The sequence below is a fragment of the Empidonax traillii genome, unplaced genomic scaffold, assembly GCF_003031625.1.
Source record: "Empidonax traillii isolate 1590-97213 ecotype Southwest subspecies unplaced genomic scaffold, ASM303162v1 scaffold263:size1499331, whole genome shotgun sequence".
Classification (NCBI taxonomy): Eukaryota; Metazoa; Chordata; class Aves; order Passeriformes; family Tyrannidae; genus Empidonax; species Empidonax traillii.
This window is the reverse complement of record NW_020955456.1, coordinates 325312-347971: the sequence shown is the minus strand read 5'-3', so window position 1 is coordinate 347971 and position 22660 is coordinate 325312. Positions and strand designations below refer to the sequence as shown.

The 22660-nt window shown below is 41.7% G+C and overlaps 1 protein-coding gene across 3 annotated transcripts in view; it reads right to left on the bottom strand.

Annotated features, from left to right (window-relative positions):
* The window catches only part of SDK1 (sidekick cell adhesion molecule 1), a 385943-nt gene extending 372904 nt beyond the window's left edge, over positions 1 to 13039 (bottom strand). For 2 of the 3 annotated variants that reach the window (XM_027889459.1, XM_027889461.1), the window contains exons 1-2: positions 12896 to 13039; positions 11096 to 12461 (exon numbers count right to left, since the gene is read on the bottom strand). In XM_027889459.1, the coding sequence (XP_027745260.1) occupies positions 11096 to 11555 (460 nt within the window). In that variant the 5' untranslated portion in view covers positions 11556 to 12461; positions 12896 to 13039. Of the gene's footprint in view, positions 1 to 11095; positions 12462 to 12742; positions 12852 to 12895 lie in introns of those variants that run through there. The other variant, XM_027889460.1, reaches the window with a different exon arrangement.
* Between the last annotated feature and the right edge of the window lie 9621 nt (positions 13040 to 22660).

Genomic DNA, 22660 nt, shown 5'->3' with positions numbered 1-22660 from the left:
GCGCCGGGTTCTTTGTTTCTGACAGAACCGCTTCACACACAGTGATATGAAAAAGCACCACTAAGTAATTGAAAAACCACAAGTGTTCTGCCTCCAACACGATTACATTTCACAATGCAGATTTATGAGATTTGAGATCTCCATTTAAGATCATGCCATTTCATGCAGTTTCTCTCAGTCAATCTACAAGGTACCAAATGAAAATGCATTTACAGATGCCACATGCTGCTTTGGGCTGGGGAAGAGGCAGATTTCTTCACAGTGGCCGGGATGGGACTGTGTTTGGGATTTACGCTGGAAAAAAACGGAAGTGATGACAATATAGAGATGATTTTGTTATTGCTGAGCAGCACTTGCACGAGTAAAGACCTCTTGTGCTTCTCACACTGCCCTGCCTGCAAGTGGGCTGGGGGTGCACGAGGAATTGGGATGGGACACAGCCAGGACAGCTGATCCAACTGACCCAAGGGATATTCCAGCCCAGCTGGTGTCATGCTGAGCATGTAAAGCTGGGGGAGAAGAAGGAAGGGCAGGACATGTGATTTGCCTTCCCAAGCCACTGCTAAGCGTGAGGGAGCCCTGCAGGGCCAGGGATGGCTGAGCCTGTGAGGGGACAAGGGACAAGGGGAAGGAAAGCCCTTGTGGTGCCTTGTTTGCACACACAGCTTGTGCTTCACCTGCTAAACTGTCTTTAGCTCAACCCACGAGTTCTCTCACTTTTACTCTTCCAATTCTCTCCCCCACCCCGCTGATGGGGGTGTAGAGTGGCTGTTTGGTGCTTAGTTGCCAGCTGGGCTTAAAGCATAACAAGTCACAAACACGAATCATGCTCAGAAATCTGAAATTCAGTTATATACGCATTTGAATCACAAAAATATTCCGCCTGCAAAAATCAGAACAGCAAAAGAACTTCTGACCAGCATCAGAAATAGGACTTCAGAAGCCTTGAACACACTGAAGACTTCAAAAATCCCCAAGATATCAATCACTACAGACAGTTCTTCATATGTACAGTGCATTGTGCTTGCCAAATTACTACGCGAGCTCTGAATAGTTGTGTCTTTTCCTTGATGCAGCATCGAAACAAGCAGGCAAACACAGAGTTTTTTCAGCATGTAGCCACTTCTCCAGAATTTCAGGACAGCTGAGACTGCTGGATGTCTGGAAAAGTGACTGAGAGCTGCAAACATGTATGAAGTCGACATTTGCCTTTCACTCAGAATGTGGGATTTGACTGAATTATAAGAAATCCATATCTGGCATCTCTAGTAGTGGTGTTGGGAGCTTTTCAGTCAAGGCAGTCATGTCCTCAGAACAGCACTATCTCTGCTCTAGTACTAAATCACACAATAGCAGGCATTTTCTGTCTTCCCTGGCTTATACATAGATATATATGTCTCCACTGTCTCTGTCACATGTTAAAAGTTCCAAGAGAACTCTTCTGGTAAACATACAGATATGGGTGTTAATGAGTGACAACAAGGTGCACTGCACGTGCCCAAGACCAACACTCACTAACTGCTTATAAAAAATGTGCAATATGCCATAATTTACCAAAGCACTAATGCCTAATCACTTCATGCTGCAATGAATTCCAAGTAAACATGAGTAATTACGCCATTAATTTTAATAAAGTGACAGCTAACACTTACTCCACTCTAGTGAACATTTGCACAAAAGTTGGTTTATCAGTATTTATAATGTCCAGCAGCTCTACAGAAAAAAAGACATTTAGAACGTTAAGAATCTCTTTTTAAGATTTGTTCTTACACGTAAGAACATTTGTTCACATTAAGTGTAGAAATCCAGAATTACTCACCCCTTCATTTTTTACATACAACATAAAACCTCTGATCTCATTTGTCAATGATATGGATGAAAAGTATCCATCTGTGCCCATGGGATCAGGATGGTCCAGTTGCAGAGCCATCCTGTCTTTTCTAACTGCCTAGTTTTTTCCACAGTGGGTATAAAATATATGTTTGGGTAACCCAAGATACAGCTACATCCAGTATACAAAACCTGAAAATTATACTCACAAGAAACCTGAGTGGGATTGACAAGGCATCATTTTAATTACGTTGCATTTACATAGTGAATGTAACGTTGAATTACCAGCACTTAAAACTTTTGAGTTCGACATGAGTGCCATTAACTCAGAATTCTCAACTGAAGAGTCAGAAAAATATGCTTAAATATTTGACCCATTAAATGCTAATAATAAATCATATATAATTAATTAAATCAGAGTAAGATTGCTATCAACACTAGTACCGAGGAACTTGAAATACAGATGGTAGGTACTACATAAAAGGCTTCAAGAGAAGTTTTCAAAACAAAATTTTGCTTTCTTATTCATTGCTGCTTCAGACTTGTGGATAAATGCGAGATTTATCCTGAGAGTCACTTCAAATTTTTCTGTTGATGATTTCATTAAACAATAGCATCACTGGCCTATTTTGTAGGTAGAGTCAATTGACCAATTGACCTCTCCTCCCATTTCCATGAACAGGAACACCTAAAAATGAAATTTTGGCCTTGTTCTGTGGATAAGGAGCATTAGCATGATTAGGCTCTGTGAACAGGAGACACCTTCTCTCAGAATATAAATTTCATTAAATTACTATATAGAATATGTATTCCTTTCAAGAGGATTTTTTTTTTTTGTTTGTAAAAACAAAATAAATTCTACAGAGAAATGGTAAATCAGTTGACAGCATTTACCTTAAAATCTGGCATTTGAAGTGCCAGGTATTCAAATGGTTTTTTAAAATAATTTCAGTTACTCCATTTTCAAAAACAAATCCAACTTTTTCATGACAATAAAAACAGCAAAAGGCGAAACACTTTTCTATTTATTCTTGTTATTATTCTTGATCTCTTGCCTCAGTCTTATCTAACATTAAAAAAAAAATGCTGGGATAATCTACCATTAAACAACTTTAGTGCTCATCTGCAAAGGCCCCCAAGCACAGTAAAAGCCCTGTTTAACACAATTCAAGTGTCCTAGAAAAGCTGCTCCGTGTCCAGCTGGAGGATAACAACGGAATCTGCTCCACGTTTCCCGTGTAGAATCACACATTTTAAGCCACTTCATCAGCCTTTCTCCAAGAGAAGGCATTGCTTGTATTACAACAGCAGGGAAGAGCCCTTGGCCACAGAGCAGAAGCACGTTGTGGTGTCACCCTGGGACAAGAGGATGAAGCAAATGGAGAACAAGAGCGAGACACACAGATGGACACCCACAGGAACAGTGGGACAGCCTTCACCATGGACAACACTATTTCCAGTGCAGCATCAGCTGAGCTACTGTAAAAGTTCTTCTGTGCATCATAAGACAAAGCAGAAGTGGCAAAGAGTGTCTCCTAAACTACAGGGACAGCAGGGAAGAAGGCAGGAGGGTGCTGGTTTGCAACGTTTCGTTAGCGTGATACGTCAGAATCTAAGTTTATTCAACCTCTTGATCCTGAAGAATCGCAAACAATCTGCAAGAAAAGTCTGTTGTGCCTCTATGCTCACAGATTCAAGAAGACTTAAAATGACACTTCTCAGTACACACATTTAGAAACACTGATGGAGAACTCCCCTTCCCTCCTCCCACCACCTCAATACCACAGCACTGTTCACTTGCCGTGTGTTCCACGTTATGATAAATGTGTTATCTCTGAACTGCAAATATGGCACAGCACTGGGTATTTCTTTTCCAATCACCACACACCATCCAGTTATTTCAGAAGTATTTAGTCATGACTGGCCTTTGCACTTCTTGACAGGTAAGAAATAAGAAACAAGGGATGCTCATTCCCCAATGTGCAAGGAAGGCAGCAGTGATAGTGTTAGTATTGAGTCTATATTTAATATAAATATTGGGTAAGAAAGCAGTACCAGTTTAACAAGACGCATTTTTTCTAAGTGTTTAAACATTTGAAATATTTGCACTGAAGTTCCATGATTTTCTTAGCACCTTCCCTTAAAAGGCAGCATTGCTGAAGAGTTGATTTCCTATGAACTCAATGCCAAACCCACATATCAAACCCACAACACTCTAGGCTAATAAATGCACAGAGTCTGACAAATATGAATCTGAGAATAAAAGCAGTGTCTACCAGATCTTCTGATTCTTTGTGTAATAATGAGTAACAAACTTCAATTTCAGCCTGGAATCAATGTAGGACCATTTTGGCAACACATTCTGGGGCTATGTATCATTATTCTCTACTTTCTGGTCTGAGAGGGCTATACTGAACAAATTATTTTTTAGATAACATGTTAGACCTAGGAGTTTATTAGAAAAATATATGGCTTATGGCTTAAAAGACCATAAAGTGGTTTAAAGAGACTTAAGGGACAATGATTTATCTCCCAGAATCAACTTTCTCTTCAGGCTGCCGCAACAGAGCATGGAAATGTGAAAAATGGGATTAAGGAATCAAGTTATCTGCATAAAAACAACAAATGCTTTGTTGTTCATCAAAAATGACACTTCAAAAGTGATCTGACTTGTGTGACGTAAGATTGTACAATCCACTTCCACATTTTGTACAAAGTGGTGTTAAAAGACTTCCTTTAGTTGGAGCTGTTGGAGCTCCCACCACCCTTTTTACCTGCTGAATTTGTGTATTAGATACAAACACTAAGAAGTAATAACAGAGAAATTTGCAACTTCAGTTACAAAGTTCATTTTTCTTTAAAGAAAAAAATATCATTCCTGTTATCAGCTACAGAATTGAGGGATCAGGGGATTAAGGGGAATATTCACAGTGCTCAACTTTAGCACTTACCTTACGTGCTCAGGTCAGGAAGACTCCACCTGACAGAGGGAGAAACTCACTGAAAGGTTCTTTCAGAGAAAAAAAAAATAAAGTTAAGTCTTCTAAACCACCTCCCTAACCTATTTTCTACCCAGGAACAGCGGCCTCCACATATTTGTAAGAAGTCAGGCAGTGCACATTCCCCTGTGTTTTGTCAGAGTCGGAAAATTCTCCAGCAATTTGAACTGCTCTTCGATGGCTGTCAGGGTCATGCCCCCGGCCATGACTCCCATCACCTCCTTTGCATGGTCCCTGATGCTGCTGTGACCCCAGTCTGAGCCAGTTCAGGGAGCTCAACAGCTGAAAATTAACTTTAAAAACACTTCCCTTGAAAAGTCTAGATCTACACTTTTAATATTAGCGAGGGTGCTGCTTATATTATTACACTTCAGGGACATTTCACAGATAAAACATATGATTAGCAACAGACCAGTGAATATTCTAGTAACAGCTTTGTTATTTCTCATAGAAAGGACAGAACAAAAAAAAGCTCTTAGAAAATCTAAAATACTGTATGCTCAAGATACCATATACCAGTGTCATGCATGTATTTGGACACGACGATCTCAGAGGTCCTTTCCAACCTGGCTGATTCTGTGATTCTATGTCTAGAAGTTAAGAATCTGGATCATGAGGAGATCCTACAAAACCGCTCATATACGTTTAAAGGTACTTAAGTTACTCTGCACATTAAAATAAAAGGTTCTCCCCTTCTCAGCCATGTCACCCCTCGAACTCAGACCTGCAAGTGCTACATGAACTAATTCCTGCAGCATCTCCTGGAATCTCCAGGGCTGTGACGTTTCAAAGGCCACATCTGTAAAGGAACTGGAAAGTTTTACTTTACTGCGTGGGCAGAAGTGACTCCAGACAGCCCAACTTCTTTGGGAACAGACCTTCCATGGAGTTACATTTCTGTTCTGCACGAGCTGAATGGATGCTGAAGGGTCGCCTTTGAGGCACGTGGAGTGAAGGGTCTTTATTCGCTAGAAAATACTCATTTGATAGTCAGAAATAGAAACCAAATCTCACCAATTACTTGCTTTCCAGCTGTAATAACTGTAAGTAGACTAATCCAATGCCACGCTATAGCTGCTAACAGTTCTTCCTTTAGTTCACACACAAGTCTTCTTGTGCTGAATTTAAAAGATTTGAAGCAAATGAAAGATGGAGCCAAGCACTGACAAGAAAACAAACTACTAAAAAACTGATTAGTGAGCAGTATTCAGTTTCTACTTCTGACATAGACAGTAAATAGTATCAATTTAAACTTAATGCTCATGCATAAAGAATGTACATTAAAGATGCAAAAGTTACCTTAGTTCTGGCATTTTATAATCTCTGCACACATCTTCTAAAAATTATCCTACTTACAAAACTTGAAGAAAACACAATTTTGAAAATACCAACAAATCATCAATTTGTTCCTTAAAAACTCTTTAAATACATATTATGTATGTACATATGCAGAGGGAGGAAGAAAGGTCTATTTCTGTAATGAACTCAGCATGAACAAGATTCTGCTCCATGAGGAGTCTAATTGCCTCTAGTCAGCCCACAGATTCATTACAGCAAAAAGGCCCCAGTGAACCAAATAACTAGTCCATTCAGAATGTGGTGTTCAGGTAAAGCTGCATGGAAAGTTCATAAATGTACAAAAAGCTCGTCTTTGAACAAGAAAATGTTCCAGGCTTGTAAGTCTGTGGTGGAACAGCAAGACAGTAAAAAAGTCTCTCTGAGCCATACAGAAGTCCAAGCCCTTCACTTAACAGCTTCCCAATAACCCACTTAAGGATTGTTTGTTAATATTTCTATGGTTTGTTTAATCAATCATTAAAATATTAGACAATATTTGCCTCTGTTATCCAAAGGACATGACTGTGCAGAGAGATGACAGAACCTTCCAGAACAACCTTGCAAGGACCACGAGCCGTGGACACAGATTTGCCTTCTGCTCCTCTTGGGTGATGTGAAATACACTGCACTTAAAATGCTCATAGGCAAATACTCTCATCTCTTTGAACTTGCTTTGAGAAGTCTTGAGAACACGTAATTTTCCAGCAAAACATAAACATATGAAGCAAACCAAGAGTTACCACAGTAGAGACACTCAGAAGTCACCTGATGCGGCCACAGAAAACTCCAACTCTCTCCCCTCCCGTTGCTATTTAGACTAGGCTTGTCTCTGCTCTGCCAAATCAATTTGATAATTATTATAATTATATACACAAGAAAAATCACCTGTTTAAAAACTAGCACAAAATGCTCATCTGAAGAAAGGCAACACGAGAGATGAATCCAATACAAAATAGTAAGTTTCCAAACAGTAACAGAAGCCTTTGGAATTAGAAATGCTTCATTCTACACTTAATTCCGAACACTTTTCACTTCCCAATAAGCATTGCCCTCACATTTCACCATCTCTCCATCTCTTCCAACAACCAAATACTCTGTGCAAGTTCTTTATCATCCCTGCACCTAATGCAGTTTGAAATCTGCTCAAAAATGCTTCTTACACTCAGCATATTTATAATACACCAGATCAAATATCTGAATTAAAAAAGTTGGGCCCTGGAAACATTTTCATCTATTTACCATGCCATGGCTTCTGTCAAAGCCATTGGTATCGATACCACCTTAAATGCATATTCAGGTATGTGTAGAATTCTGAATTACAGATTTGATTAAGCAGCATAAAAAGATTACACTTCCATTGCTGTTATGCTAAGAAAAATCAGACAAGCTTCTCTTTCTTAATATTTAAAGATACCACGCTCCAGCTGGAGAAGCTTAAAGCTTTGCACTGCTTTTATCTGTTTTAAAATCTTTCTGAACAACAGCCATCAATCCAGAGAAATATATTTTCTAAGTATTCTTTCATTCCTCAACAAAAGACAGGCATTGGGAAGGTACTTAAATCCATTAAGATGCATGTAGAGTAGCCTCTAGCAACTTCCAACCTATTTAAATAAGCAGACTTTTTCTATTTCCATACAAATATTCCAGTAGTTTAGTAAACATTTTGTAGCTCAGTAGGCATCAGTGTTTGTTAATCTCATACATAAAGCATAAATTCCTGCCCTGCAAGGGCTCTGTGTGCTCACAGGACTCTGCCCAGGCATGCAGACCGTGGGCCAGATGTCTCTGTGGGATGATGATGATCCTCCAAGTACAGGAGTAGGCTACTGTGTCCAAATGATTCACTCCTACCATCACCTCGCAAACTCTAATTTGATAATTATAGTGATTATCAATTAGCAGCTCATCACTATTTGATGACACACAATGACTTGAGGCTAACTAGCATCTCAAACTCAAATTTAACAAAAATGCCGTGAAGAGAGAGGGCTGATGGCAGAGGCCAGGAGGCTTAAAGAGCTGGGTAAACAAAGGGATGTGCAACAGTTTTGAGAGTCTTACAGGTTCATCCTCCTGAGAAGCCCCTGTTCAGAGAAGGGGCAGTGCAGTGAGGGGGGTGGGACAGACCCTCACTCTCAGGGGCCAGCACAGCTCTGGGAGCACCATTCCCAGCTGTGCCCATGGAACAGGCCACAACCTTTGCCATCTCTACATCTCCTCCACCCAGGAAGTCACTCCCGCGGGGAGAAGGTCTGCACTAACAATCCCAAGTTTGAAGAGAATCCTTTATTACTCATGACAACAAACCACTGTACGTTTCATACTAACTAAATTCGCTTTGGGAAGGAAAAAGAAATCAAATAAATTTTTATATTGAATTATGTAACACAACTACAGAAGTCAGAAAAGCTGAAGAGCTAAGTCCAAAAATGAATTTACAAGCGGTTTTATTTACAGTTTGCCTCTAGATCAGCTTTCACTTGCATGACCATTGAAGTTTAGAGAATACTCAACCAACCTGTTGCAGTTGAAACTCTTTTTTTCCATTCACCTTACAGGAGAAGATACTTAATCTCAACCAATTTATCTAATCTGCTTCATATGAACTGAGAACCTGCATTTCAGTACGCCTGAAATATTTCTTACTTCTTTAATGCTGAAATAGTTATTTTAGAAACATTAGCTGGTTATAGCACAGTAATATGATTCATTCAAAATAGCCATGGCCCATATATTTAGAATGTTCATTTTTTTATCATATAAAAAGATTGAAGTCATGTAATTCTCTCATGCATATGACCACATCATTCCATTAGAAACTTCTGTGGCTGTAGCAGAATTTCCATTTTCATGAAGGACTTTTATAAAAACTGTCATCTTCTCTCTAAAGTAAATTTTTGCATAAAAGTGATGAATGTCTCAGAATCCATTAGAATTCAGAGTGCTAAAAGAACCGTAAGTTATAAATTAAAACAAATTTTGTGAAACCCAATAGGAGCACTCTGCATCAAGACCTCCATGGTGGTTTACATGTGAAAGAATTCTTACGAGGACTAACTGTAATTTGTAACTTCTGCATTACATACAAATTAAAATAGTTTTATCTTTCATTGTCCGTGTCTTCTAAGCTCCATACCTTTATCTGCACCAGCATTTCCCAGAAATAATGTTTGTTATTCTGTTCACTTCCCCTCCCCCTCTTAATGGGTAAAACTAACTTGGTGTTAGGACTATTCTTTAGGATAGTTTGTAAACACTGCATGCTTCCCTGAGATATACAGTACCTGAAATAGATAGTACTGCAAATGCTGAGTAATCTGGAAGGTGCTGTTGAAAAATTATACTATACTATGTGCTAAACAAAAGTTTCAGTTCACTTTTTAATTCAATAAGATGAGTAGTTTACTACTAAACCATAGAGAACTGCTTTTATATGGCATATGATTTCTGAATCACTGGCATTTAAAACTATCTTTTTTTTTCTCATTTTAAATGTAAACAGCAAGAATCAGCAGCATTTACCTTCAAAAACGAAGCATCATATTGGTGTCTATCAACAACAACTACCAAAAGAAAACCACAAAAAGTGATGTGAACTTAAAATTGCAGAGATAATTATGGCAGGTATGGCTTGTTTCGGGATAACAATACTCTGTTAGGGCTTGCAGGCCTCAGCAGAGGTAATTTGGGAATAGCAATGACAGCATAAACAAAGCACTGAGAGAGGTTTATGAGGGTGGAGTCCCTATAAAACACTGGATTAAATCTCTTCTGTATCCTGCGGCTCCGAACTTTTGCAGGATGCAGCAGCAAACCCTGAGCACACAAACTACAGCAGACTTGGCTTAGGAGCCCTGTGCCTCAACACACGAGCCCCATGCAGTTATTAAAACTGAATGCACCGTTGTTTCCCTATGAAATACTCGAAAACAAAGAACTAAAACACAAAGCCCGCTGCCCTTCATGGAGTGTGAACTTCCGCTCTGAACAACCAACTCGTGGTCCCACACGACACAGCCCTGCATTGTCCAGCACACACCACTTCAGCCAGACAATGCTCCCAGCAATAAAACTCAGCCCAGCAAAGAAAGTGAAAGCTGCGTTTGTTCAGCGTGTTACTTGGCGCAGCCAACTGTAATGCTCCTGCCTGCCATTTATTGTTTACTCTCTCAAAGGATTATTAAGAATTAGGCTACATTTTGGCAATTTTTTTTTTTTTTTTTGTGAGAAGGGAATTTACATGCAAAGTGACTGACACTTGATATTTAGAGTCTATTGGTCGACTCTGACCCTTCGTTTACAAGTGACTCATTTGACTGCAAGGATCTCTGATGTGGAAATGCTCAGATACGAATCAATTGCAGTTTTTGTCTCGGGTAAATGTTACTTGGCAATCCAAAAGAAATGAGCAGTGCTGAGCCCGAGGTTCACATAGCATAGTGCTCATATGTTTAAAGAATTCCTTTTACATGCCCGATTTAGTTCTAGTCGGAGGATTTATGACTCCCCTTCTCCTAATAACTTATCTCGGTGCACAGTGTTTTTAAACACACACACACACAGACACACACAGCCAGCAGTTAACTCTTTTGCTGCCTGAAAGAACAGTACGGATGTATTTAAGTAAATATTAAAAGCAGGTTTGGTGCAGATGGGGCTTTTGATTCTCTGTGGGAGGTTGGGATAAGGGAAGGATAGGACAAGAAAGGGAGAGGAACATGTAGGTACAGTTTGCAAATGCCTGTTCCATAAAGAAACGATTGTAAAAAAAGACCATTCCTACATGAAATCAGCTCAGTGCCAATTCTGCAGTTTATCTCTGATAAGGATAAAAGTCAAAGGGTTTCTCTGTACCCGAGCGAGATTCCCTTCCTCTTAGAAGGCAGATGCAGCATTTCTATAAACAAAAATGTCTCTAGCCCTACCTTGTGCCAGTGCTTGCAACATGTGGAGCTGAAGCAACAGAAACGCCCACCATCCCCGACAGAAGATGAAACAGAAGTTTAACTTTATCATCATTCCGCCTCGCCTGCTATTCCTTCGGGCAATAATTTCGCGATCCACCTTTCTTTCAACCGCTCTTGCCTCACTGATCCCCATCGGATCCGGCTGCCCGCCACTCCTGACAGCGCTTTGGTCATTGCTCATTCCGCACCGCCGGGCCGGGCTCCCCGGGGTGGCTCGGGAGCCTCTGCCCCGCAGTCCGGGGGGAAGCGAAGCCCCCGCTTCCCAGGAACGGCGGGCTCTTTGATTTGTGCTCACTCTGCCTGCAAGCCGAGAGCTGCACTCCGTGTGCCTCCCGCTATGACAGTCGCCACCTAAGTCAATGTTTCTCGTGGAGGTATTGATTGCACCAAAACAACCAGTCAGAAATGTGAAACACATGTTTCTCTGCACTGTCACATCCGATGCCTTCAGCAGAGAGGGAGTAAGTTTATAGGCGTCAGTATTTCACTAAATCCAGATCCTTCAGCACATCGCAAACAGGAACAGGGAAAGACTGATCCATCGTAGCCACCAGCAGACTATCCATCGAGAACCTTTCATACCGCAACGCTGATGGAAACTGTTACCCTCGTGATTTTTATGAAGCGTGGTGAGTTTTCCAGCATGTGTCCCATTCTCCTGTAAAAACCCTCCAATGGAAGTGTTAAATTCTCGCAGAAGGAAAAAAAAAAGCGTCAAGGAAAAAAAAAACTAATTGAAAGTATCTCGTTATTCCTCACACTGAGGATTTATTTCAGACAATTTCAAGATTAGCCATGCAGACAGAGTAGTCTCCAGATATCCCCGCAAAGCTCTGCATAGTTTATATTAATCCGATTTTCCTTGGGATACAAATCTCTACCGTCAATAGAAGGGTTTGAAGGGTCCTCGAGCAGGTAAATTGAGCAGCTCTAGCTGTGATTCCAGCTCGCCGTGCAGTCAGCCAGCCACAGGCCAGTGCCGGTGTCACTTGAACTCTCACGTTCAGCCGGAGGTAGGGAAAACCTCAGTTGATCCTGTCTCCCTCTTCGGAGGCTGGTGCCGATCTCTTCCTCGCAGGGAGACCACGACAGAAATCACCTCTAACATGGAAAAGCGCTCTTTTTTTTCAGGCCGGTTGTGGACGCAGCCAGGAAACAAACGCTCAGCTGGACAGTGTCCGGGGCGGGGGGAAAATCTCGGGAGCGAAAATCTCCCAAAACAAACAGCAACAAGGTGAAATCCTTCTAAGCTCTGCTGAGCCCTCCGTGCTGATGCAGCCCAGGGATCCTGGTTCTTCCTCCGAGCGTCTCTCGCTCACAGACGCTGTAAACACAAGGGGGAAAGCGCGATCACAACAGCGGCAGCGGCGGCAATAAAACCCGGCCAGAAAAAAAAAAAAAAAAAAAGCGCTGGAGGTTTTACATTTGAACAATGCATCGGGTATTGTTTCAGTCCCGCCTTCCGTAAAGAGAAAAACTTTCGTGGGAGACTCCCTTCCCGCCTCCCCCCTCCCCACCCCCTTGTTAAAAAAAGAAAAAAAAAAAGGAAAGGAGTAGTTATAAGAGAAGTGCACCCGGGATAAAGGCGAGTTAAAAACAAAGCACCTAAGCGCTAAGTTGATCAAACACGAGCCCCACCGGTTCGCTCCCGCCCCCGAGAGCCGCCTCAACTTTTCTGGTCGCCTCAGGCGGCGGTGGCGGCGCGACCCCCCCCCGCGCCCCCCGCCATCCCCGCCCCGCGTCCCGGCTCCCCCGCACCTCCCTCCGAACCGGCAGCGGCGCTGCTGGATCCCCTCCCGGCTCCCCTGGGCACGGCTCTGCCGCCCACAGCGCCTCGTCCCACCTTCCCCTGACCTACACCTCCAGCGCGGGGCTGTGTCTGGGGTGATGGCGGGGGGGTGTGTGTGTGGCGGGGGAGAAGCCGCTGGATCGGGGGGCTGTGTATCTGTGTGTGCATCTGGACGTGTCGGGACTGGGCGGTGCGGGGGTGGGCACATTTCAGTGCAGGTTCCACGGCCGCGGGAGCGGGGACGCAAACACAGCACCCCCTTCCATCCCCGCCGGCGCTGCGGGACCTGCTCCCCCCTCACCCCCTCCACTGTCCCCCCCTCATCCCCCTCGCTGGGCGGCGGGTGCGCGCGCTCGCGCCAAGACCCCCCCCCCGAGGAGCGGACGCCGCACCCGATCCCCGTCCCCCGTTCCCATCCCTGTCCCCCGTCTCCTTTTTTTCCTCCCCCCCGCCCCGCTCCATCCATCCCCATCCATCCCCATCCAACGGCCGCGCGCGCTCCCGGCGGGCCGCTCCGCCGCGTCCCCGCGCCAACAGCGCCCCCTGTGCCCGCTCGGCGGTGCCGCGGGCGGGGACGCGCCGGGCCCGCCCGCACAGGCCGGGCCTCATCCCGCCGCCGCCGCCTCATCCCGGGCCGGCCCCGCGGCGCCGCTTCCCCCTCGCACGTTAATTGTTGTGGCGGAGCCGGGGGAGCCCCGAGGGCCGAGTTATCCCCGTCCCCTGCGGGCTGGGCTGTGCGGGATTGAGCCCGTGGGGCTGCCGCGTTCCCCCCCGGGCGCGCTGCGGTTCTGCCCCGCGAGGGGAGCGGGAGCTCGGAGGTCGGCAGAGCCGAAACTGGAGGTTTGGCAGCAGATCCCCCCTCCTTCTGCCTTTCTGCCAGGCTGTGTGTGGTGATCGAGCCGTGCAGCGAGCACAGTACATCATCGCACCAAATACAAGGTCATTTTTTCCCATCGTTAGCAGCTGAGTGTCGGACTGAGGTGTGTTATCCAATAAAGCACCTTTTTCCTCAAGCCTTTTTTATTATACAGCGTGAAAAAAAGGAAAATGTGTTCACTGTTTGCACCCCAGCACATGCGAACGGCATTCCCTGGTTCCCTGGCAGTGTCTCCCGTGCCCAACACTCGCCCCTCACCTTCCCTATCTGAGCCATCGCATCCATCAGCATCCAAAGCTGCCGGGCAGCTTTTCTTCCTGACCCTCCCTTTGTATCTCCCAGGTACATCTTGTCTGCCAGATTCCCACCTACGCCAGTCCCTGCTGCTTCCAGTATCCAACAGGTTATTAAGTTTTATTACATCCATTTTCTGCCCACCCTTCATCCCTGTGTGTGCCAGCTCATTCCTGTGTTCAAGAAGTTGCTGGACTTAAATCCTTCTCTTGTTCTGGCACCTTTTCCTGGTAACTGAGAGATATGAGCTGCATTATTCACCAGCCGTCTCTTCCTTGTGGTAAATAGAGTGCAAACAGCGATTCTGTTGAGCCTCTCACGTCACACTTTCCTTTTTTTTGTGCACAGACCACATGAATAATTATCTACACATATCAGGACCCAGAGTTTATGATTTTCCCTTCAATGCGTCCGTTTTGAGAACAATGCAAAATGAACCCAGATTGTTTTCAGCTGCGTTCAGAACGGACCTCAAGGAAGTAACAATCTGTTTGTAGCTCCCATTGCGCCATTAATAGTCGTTAATTTACTGCAGCATGAAGAAACCAGTAATTTTGGGTGGGACTGATTTGCCTTAACTGAAAACGGAAAATATATTTAATTAATGTGTTGGGTGGTAGTTATTTTTTAAGGACTATTAACAAAGGAGCGTAGGGCTGCCCATGGAACTTTTTGATTTGAAATTCAGTTTGATATCTAAGAATTTCCTTGGTGCTTCCTCCTAAGTTCTAAGGGAGGCAGTTTGCAGTGATTATATTACAGTCTAAAGTCTGCTGAAAGAGTGGGTCATTGTCAAACTGTTAAAACCAAGATGCTACAAAGGAGAAATACTAATTTCTGTAACCTTGTTTTAGTGAAAGTTTGTTTCATCTTGGAATTATTACATTTTTCTTGTAGCACTTTAAACCTGTTCAGTGTGCAGACGTTAATAGGAAGGTAAGCTATTTTCAGCATTCAGGCCTTGCTTTTGAAATTGTTTCAATATCGTAGTATTTTTTCTAGTTGCCAACTCCACAGTTTGGGTGAAATGTTTGCAGTTTGTTATTTCCCTATTTTTAACAGTAAGCATGTCCCTTTGACATGTCTTAGAAGACAGGTTGGGGTTTTTTTTCTGTTTACCTCGATTTCGATAAATGTACTTAATATTGTTCATCAGAGAAAAATTATCTGAAATCTTGTTATTTAGATTACTAAAATCATTTTACCACTCTATTGCTAATTCTCCCTTGGGCATGCATGTAACAAGTGAGGAACCAAACCATTAAACACTTAGCAGGAACACTACAGGAGAACAGCTCTCCCACCTAAAAAAAAAGCAGGAAACAAATCTGATGGTGGGAAAGGCAGAAAAGAAAAGAAGGCACTGAGTTTTCATTATTTTAAAAGTAAGTAAAAGAACAAAAGAGGCAATGTACTTGGTTTCATTTAAAGGTGGGGAAAAAGCAGATTAAAAAGGTTTTTTTCAATGACTGTTGTGTTTTGAAAGGAGGTGTAAATGCAATGAGATAGCGGCACAAAAGAGAAAGGAATAGAAGGCTCCAGTACTCAAGACAGGCCACTTCATGAAAGGCAGCCCTTCTAGCCGAGAAAATGTAATCATGGAACTACTTCCACAGGAAAATCTAACCCATGTTGTCTTTTACAAGACTGTATATCTTCTAGGGTACAGCTTATTGACTCTCTAACATTTGGAATTAGCTAAACTCCTATAGGCAGAGCATTCTCATGTACAAATAATTTTATATGCTTGTTTCCTGCGAGGGAGCTGCAACAGGTTGTTTGGAACTAGTGTTCCTCCTGATGCAGTCTCTGGTTGCAGTCATTGATGGGTAGCACCCAGCTGGGGTCTAGGTTACACCAAATGTGACAGCCAGACAATTGCTATGGTTTACTTGTCTGTTTTAAACAAAAAACCCTTACCAGAACCTTTGAAAATTAAATAGAGAGAGATATGAACACCATAACAGGCAAAATCGTAACATATACAATATATAACCCCAAAATTAATATGCTTAAAAGGTCTTCATCAAAAGCAATGTAGAATAATTAATATTTCTAATTCCTTGGACAGAAGGTGTAGATCTTGTCAGGACCCTGAAAACAGCTTCATGGTTTGTTCCTACACTTCCATTTTTCATCACTCAAAAGCTTAAAGTGCAGAACTCATCCCAGGCGATTTTATTGACTCAGGGCTGTCCCAGAAGGGTTTTATATTGCCTTTCACTTTCTCCCAGGAGGGACAGTGCTTTAGAAAACAATGAGCATGTGAGTAGAAAGTAACTTACTTTCCAATGGGACTGGTTTTCAGCATACTAAATAAACTGTTGGGAGGGGGCTGAAATCCCCCCTAATGAGGGGATATTCCCAAGGGGCACTGGGCAGCTGCTTCACTTTTATCATATAAAGATGTTTCTACGTCAATAATAAACGTTGGAAGGGAAGGAAAAAACTATCCCATTACACAGCTGGGAGTCACAGGGGACACATTAGGCGATGACTTCACCACAGTTCTGGAAGTATCTTCTGCAGGAAACGCTGTTGCAAGAACAAGAATAACTCCCATTAAATTTTATTGGGCTTAAATAACTTAAAATGGTGTCAGTTTATAAAGCCCCAAACCAAGCAGAATGACAAATTTTTGTTTTCTGCATGTGGTTTGAATTTACATAAAAGAAATTAGAATTAGATTTATGCACCTCTTAGGTCTGATTTTAAATTCAGAAATGCGAGCAAATTCAGAGTTAAATTCCTTCTCTTGCTGCTTAATATGATTGTGCTCAGGAGTTTGGGAACAGACGAGGTGCAGTTCCGAGGCACAGCGGTAAAAGTTGAGGGCAGAGTGAATATATTGAAATGTTTCGTGGCTTTTACGAGCCTGGGAAGGACCTTGCTAGAGCTGTAACACGGCTGTGTTTGTGTTCAGATACAGTTCAGCCGATGGGGACGGTGTCTGTACAGTCAGGAGAAGGGGCTGGCGCAGCTTCTGAATCATCCCATCTCCTGCATTATCCCAAGGTAACAATAGGCTTTCCCATTTAGCCATCAGAAGACATTCACAATGCCCCAGCCATGTTGCCCTGCTGTGTTTTATGGAGTAGAGAGTTAGCAAAGTAACATAAAGGATCAAGACAACAGGTCCTGCGTTTTTGAAATGCAGACGTTTGAAAACATTCTTAGAGCCTCCCAGAGGAGGTCTACAGGGGCTGTAATGATCCTGCTCCAGCCAAGATGGGCTGCAAAGTAGACAGAGATCTTCTTTTAAGAAGTCTGTGTCTTCAAACACTGGCGGGTCTGGCCCTCCAGCCATGGGTTACTGGGTTTGCCCTTTCATGATTCAGATGATGCCCCAGGCACGAGTGACCTGAGCACTTTGAGGAATGTCTGAGATTGCCCGTAAATACGAGGGCGGACTTTGGACAAAGACTAAATGTTCCCGTTTAACCTCACCTTTGTACCTGTGAGGGGCCATCTTGGTGACTTCCTCAACCTTCGAGTTGATCAGGAAAAAAAAAAGAATGAAGCAGAATCTGAAACCATAAGTACAAAAGAAATCTCCTAAATTGCAACTGAATATTACTACTGAAATGCATTAATGCATCAGCTTGCACTTGATCACACTGGGCAGAAGACTCTCAGAGAATACATCAGACTGTAGGGAGTGCAGTGTCATCCACTTTCTTTCCCCCCTCCCTTTTTTTTTTTTTTTTTCTCCAGAACTAAACCAAAACCCATTTACAGCATTAAAAGGTGTTTCTTCTGCAGGACATATCAGGCAGACCATAAAATGTTAAACACTTTGAAATGAGAGAAGATTGCATGGTGTTTGCCATTTTTTCAATTGATAATTTGATAATTACAAAAAAAAAGCAAAACCCGAAACTGAAGTCCTTGTATGCCCTTCAAGATCCAGTGTGACTTCTCTTGGTTACAGTTTTCCTAATTTACTGATCTTCCTGTACTAAGATGCTATAATATGGCCATGGTTTCACTCAGAGAGTATTCTAGTTCAGTGATCAGTGAACTGGTTCTTATTCTTCTTGTTTTTGTTCACAAAGATATTATGAAAACCTAAATAACTTCCTTGCAGGCCCTGAACGGTGCAGAAGACTGTTTTTATCAAGTGCGTGGGTTATTTTCAAATGCAGCGTAAACACCTTTTCTTAAGTAAACAAAGACATCTGTTGAACATTTTGTGAGGGGATCACATTATTGCAGTGAAGAACAGTGTTAAATGTATACATGAAGATAATATTCAAAAAAAAATAGCATATTCTTGTGATCCTGTAATTGAGAAATGCGAAGTGCTGGACGTGATGAGTTGGTTTATTATTACAACCCTGAGCTTTTCTGAATTGATTGACATGATTCAAATGGAGTAGCCTTAAAAGAAAAATCCCAGTGTGATAAGCAGATAACAAGAAGGAGGATGAAAACAATTACCACAAAGGCTTGGGCAATCACACTTACTAAAGGGGATAAACTGAACATCTTGGCCACATTACTGCTGTCACGGGCTACAATTTGCCCATATAGAAAATAAACGGGTCATGAAATGGGAAAGTGAGCTTTAAAGACTACATAGAAGGTATTTGCAGTGATTGCAGCTATTGGCACCTTAGTTATAAATTATTTTTGCTCCATAGGACCTGAACAGATATCAATCAGTAGTATTTTAAATTAAGATTCACATGCAGAGGTCTCTGCCGCTGTGGGGACTTCAGCAGAGAGTTTTCTGCCATAACGAAACCTTGTCTTGTCTTTCGATGACATTTGGACTTTATTAATCTTTTGGACCTGAACACTTGTGTATCCAAGAATTTTCCAGCTTTATTGATGACTGAAGCTGATACATCAGATTTAGATCCCATAGCTCTGGCTTACAAAAATAAAAAGGGGACCAGACTGTTGGTTCAGAAAGATGAAGTAAGAGGGTTAATGTGAGTGAACCACTGTGCCAGCTGGATTTTACAAGTCTTGCTATTTTGGCATAAAATTAATGTTGTCCCAAAATACTTTTCACCAGATATTTGGTGCAGAGATCTTCACCAGCAGGTTCTTATATTTAGCAGCCAAAGTAATTTATTTGTCACCACACTTCTGGCTGCATCCCTGTGTACATCAGCTCAGCCCTTCTCTTGACTGACTGTCTATAATTCCACTGGCATCTGCTCAGTGCTTCACTGCCTTTCTAGACTAGTTCTTCTCAGTTCTGTGATTCTTCCTTTTCTTCTAAGGTTGGGTTTGGTTCTGGGGGTTTTTTCTCCTTTTTTTTTTTCTTCTTTCTTTTCTCTTTTTCTTTTTTTAAGATGATCAAAACCAATTATGATATATCTTTGAATCTGTTCGAGATAGGACAAGGGTTCAGATTAACACTGAAGAGCTTTCCCTTTCCACAGGTCTCTTATCATGATTCTACCAACAGAAATTAATTTTGTAGAAATCCAGGCTTGGACAGGGACAGAACATTTCACTGTTCTTACAGCTTTAGCTCAAGGTTATTATTGCTGCTCTGTGCTCAGAAGGGAAGAATGCATACTAATTACAGACATTTTATCTTAATTTCCATAGCAATTAAATGTTATTTTAAAAGGCTAATTTGAAATATTTCCTAAGTGATCCACTTGGGTGACACCCTTGCACAGTTTTGAGGAAAGCTATGAAAATGTATTTAAATGCGTACCAAGGTCTTGATTCAGAATCTAAATCTCACTTTTCAGTAATAAATACATTAGGAAATGCATATTCCTTGAAAAAAACCCACCCACAACAAAGGAGTTCACACCAGTGGTAAATTTAAACAGCAGCAGAATATTATGATAGCTTTGACAGGAGTAGCTGATGTAAAGCAGAAATATTGGAGTAAAAATAAAATAAAGCCATCTTTATTAAGGAAATTTATACTTTAAAGAAAGTAGCAAAGCTTTGTGGTTATTTACATAGAAACCATTGATTTTTCTTAACTACTCTGTAATGCATCTATGCAGTAATTTAGAAAGCTTATACTTAAAACAGATGCCAGCATTATTCTTCAGAGAGTACTCGGAACACAGTGAGTGCGAGACAGATGGATGCAGGAAAATCAATAGTTCAGAGAACTCCATCAGATGCCTGCATTTCGCATAGGTCAGGTTTGATGAAACCTCAGCCTCATGAATCAACACTTCTGATGTAAATAATTCACCGTAATGGAAAAACCCCCACTACGCTTCTATGGGGATGAATGTAAATACAATTTTAAAATAATTGTCAGTGAGCTGTAAGATGATCTGACTCCTGTAGGTGGTTTATACATACAGGTGATCCTACTAATGCAGAATTTTAGGACAGAAAAAGATTGGATATTTTTCTTTTAGTAACAAGGTTAGCAAAATAAGGAAAATGATGACATTTAATTTGGGTGGCATTTGCAGCACAAAAATGCTGCAGCCTCTTGGCTCTTCTAATGAATATACTGTAAACTCTATAAATCCTCGATTAGTATTTAAATCTGATCTCATTCCTGCTTTTGTATGCATATCAGCAGGTTTTAAGTGTTCCAAGATGACTATAATGTGACCTTCCTTTGGGAACAGCTCCACGGGGCTCTCAGAGGTACAAGAGGAAAAGGCACAAACTACAAAGTGAGATGAGTGAAAAAACCCGGTGATCAGGACAGGACTCCTGTTGCCTTAACAGTGAACCAAAGTAAAGCTCAGCCAAGTCTGATCTCTGTAAAGAAATGGAGCTTCATTCTGATCCAGCATGTCTGTACTGCAGCCCTACAGATTTGGGGGTCACTACTTCTGGTTTTTACTGGTAAGGTGAAAAAAACCCACAGAAAGTCATGTCTTTTTATTTCCTCCCCCACCAAAACTGTAGTGGATTCCAGATCAGAGACTATGAGAATAAGGGCTACTTTGTTTTGCTGAGAGTGTATATCATTGCTTTTCATGAAGTCTTATAAAGGAGCTTTTAAAGTCCTCTCACGGGGACAAATATTAAGCAGATCAGGATGAAACTTCAATATTGTGTTGCAGCTTGGGTACATTCACACGCAGCTCAACTTGTTTATGAAATTTATAACCTTAAAAGACTAAATACAAAGAACTGGGGCTAAGGAAAGTGACGGGAGCTGTTGTATTTTTCATCTGTGCTTATAAAAATTATATTTCTTTGTTAGGCAAAATTAATACTTGATGAGAGTCACAGGTATGCAAAACACCTTCAAGTTTACAATGCTTAAATAATTGCATTACTTTATATTATATAATGTCTGGATATCCCAGGGATTCTTAAAAGAATTACCTGACAAGTCCTACGAGCTGTCAGTGTTCTCCTTCGCGATAAAAGTTCCAGAAGACTGCAAAGAAAACCCAGTGTTGTGTAAATATTTTAAGGTTAATTTAACGATGTCACAAGGAATCCCAGACATGTTAATTGGAGGTCAGTTCTTGTTCACTTAAGGACCGGCTGAGATGGAAACAGTGGAAACAAAATTAACCATCAGTGGTGATGGATACGATTTTTACGGAAAGCAGATATCGAACGAGCATTCTGGTGCTTTGGATGAGATTGCAGCGTTGACAGATAATCTGCTATTGTTTCATTTAATGCACTTCAGCCCCGTCATTTGGCCATAATGTCTTGCATGATTATGGTTTTTAAAACAAGTGTGTTAACTGATGTCCATCCAACCCTTCAGACTGCCATGGTAAACTCAAACAAGCTTCAGGAAATCATCATCGGGGTTTAAAGGTGGGTAAAAGAAGTGCCTGTTGGAGGGAACTTTACCAGATCTATTTTTTTGGCCTGATGTTATTCAGGCTCCTCCCTGGAGAATGATATTCTGATGAGTCTTTAATCTGTCAGGAAAATCATGCTTTGGGAGGTTAAATAAAAAAGTCCACAATTGAAAAGTGAGGCTGAATTATTTCAGACTACAAATAAGAGTGGAGGTTGTCAACACTGGATTTGCATCTCTATGGTGACACTTGAAAAAGCTCAGCTGAGGCAACTGGAAGTGTGAAATTAGAGAACATAAATTGAAGAATGATAAATCCCTTTGTGGATGCCATCATTCCTGAGTAATGTGAACTCTAGTATGCTGAAGTTTGGAATTTAAGGGATTTTTAACATCTGAAATGAAATGATGTCCATTGAGTTTAAAGTGTTTAATTTATTGCCAGTGTTCACCAGCTTTGCTTTCCTGCTCCATTTACAGATCCTTCCAGTTGGTAACTGGTCTTTGAATTTTAGCTAGAAATGTAACAACTTTCCTGTCTGTAGAAGACATTGTTGCTTATTGAGAAAATAATCTGTAAATAGATTTTTCTTAATGTTCTGTATTGTTTCCCGATAAAAATGACAGTTATGTTAACATTTTACCCCAAAATATGGTTTCATACATTATTTAGCCTTAAAAAATTAATGGAAGTTTACAGTATAAACCAGCACTGCTCCATCAAACCTTAGAGAAACAGCTGCTTCACAAGCTGCAGTAAAATTCTGACCCTATCAATAGAAGCTTTTCCAGTAATTTCAGGGAGAAGAGGGAAAGGAAGTTGCCACTGCACAGTGGTTGGTT